Source organism: Geospiza fortis, unplaced genomic scaffold (genome assembly GCF_000277835.1).
Source record: "Geospiza fortis unplaced genomic scaffold, GeoFor_1.0 scaffold54, whole genome shotgun sequence".
Lineage (NCBI taxonomy): Eukaryota > Metazoa > Chordata > Aves > Passeriformes > Thraupidae > Geospiza > Geospiza fortis.
This window is the reverse complement of record NW_005054301.1, coordinates 8,341,224-8,341,728: the sequence shown is the minus strand read 5'-3', so window position 1 is coordinate 8,341,728 and position 505 is coordinate 8,341,224. Positions and strand designations below refer to the sequence as shown.

At 54.7% G+C, this 505-nt stretch overlaps 1 protein-coding gene across 1 annotated transcript in view; it reads left to right on the top strand.

Moving 5' to 3' along the window:
- FAM177A1 (family with sequence similarity 177 member A1) overlaps positions 1 to 505 on the top strand; it is a 16,995-nt gene that overhangs the window by 212 nt on the left and 16,278 nt on the right. Inside the window, exon 2 of the mRNA XM_014310706.2 lies at positions 370 to 441. Coding sequence (XP_014166181.1) covers positions 370 to 441 — 72 coding nt within the window. The remainder of the gene's footprint in view (positions 1 to 369; positions 442 to 505) is intronic.

Here is a 505-nt window from a genome sequence, read left to right as displayed (position 1 = left end):
TGGTAGCTGACATTTACTAATGTACATTTTGCCGGGATCAGCGCACACTGCCGGCAGAAGTGCTCCCACCTCTCTCCAGGAGCAGCTGAGCAAATCTCTTAAAACCTCTTACCTGGCAAACACTTCTCCCACCCTCCTGGGCATGCATGTTATTTTCTCACCCAGCCGCAGCCCAGGGGCCAGGGCCCTCTTGGTCTGCAGTTCTTTAAGAGTTCAAGGGTTCGTTCGTTCTTTACAAAGGGCTGAGTTGCCTGAACCAACACCCAATCCTGCAAGGCTGAGCAAGGGTGGTCCTGGGCTAGTAAGCCCCCCTAACTACTGTCAAGGAACTCCACCTGCTTCTTAAAATTTGATTCTATTATTTTGCAGGGCTTCACGCTATTTTGGGAAGATGATGTGCGTGTTGCCCCAGAACGGTGCTTTTCCCTCAGCGCAGTGAGGGTACGTTTCCGCCTCTGCGGCGGTACGGCTGTGCCCGGCCGCCCCTGGCCTCTCCCGTGCCTCC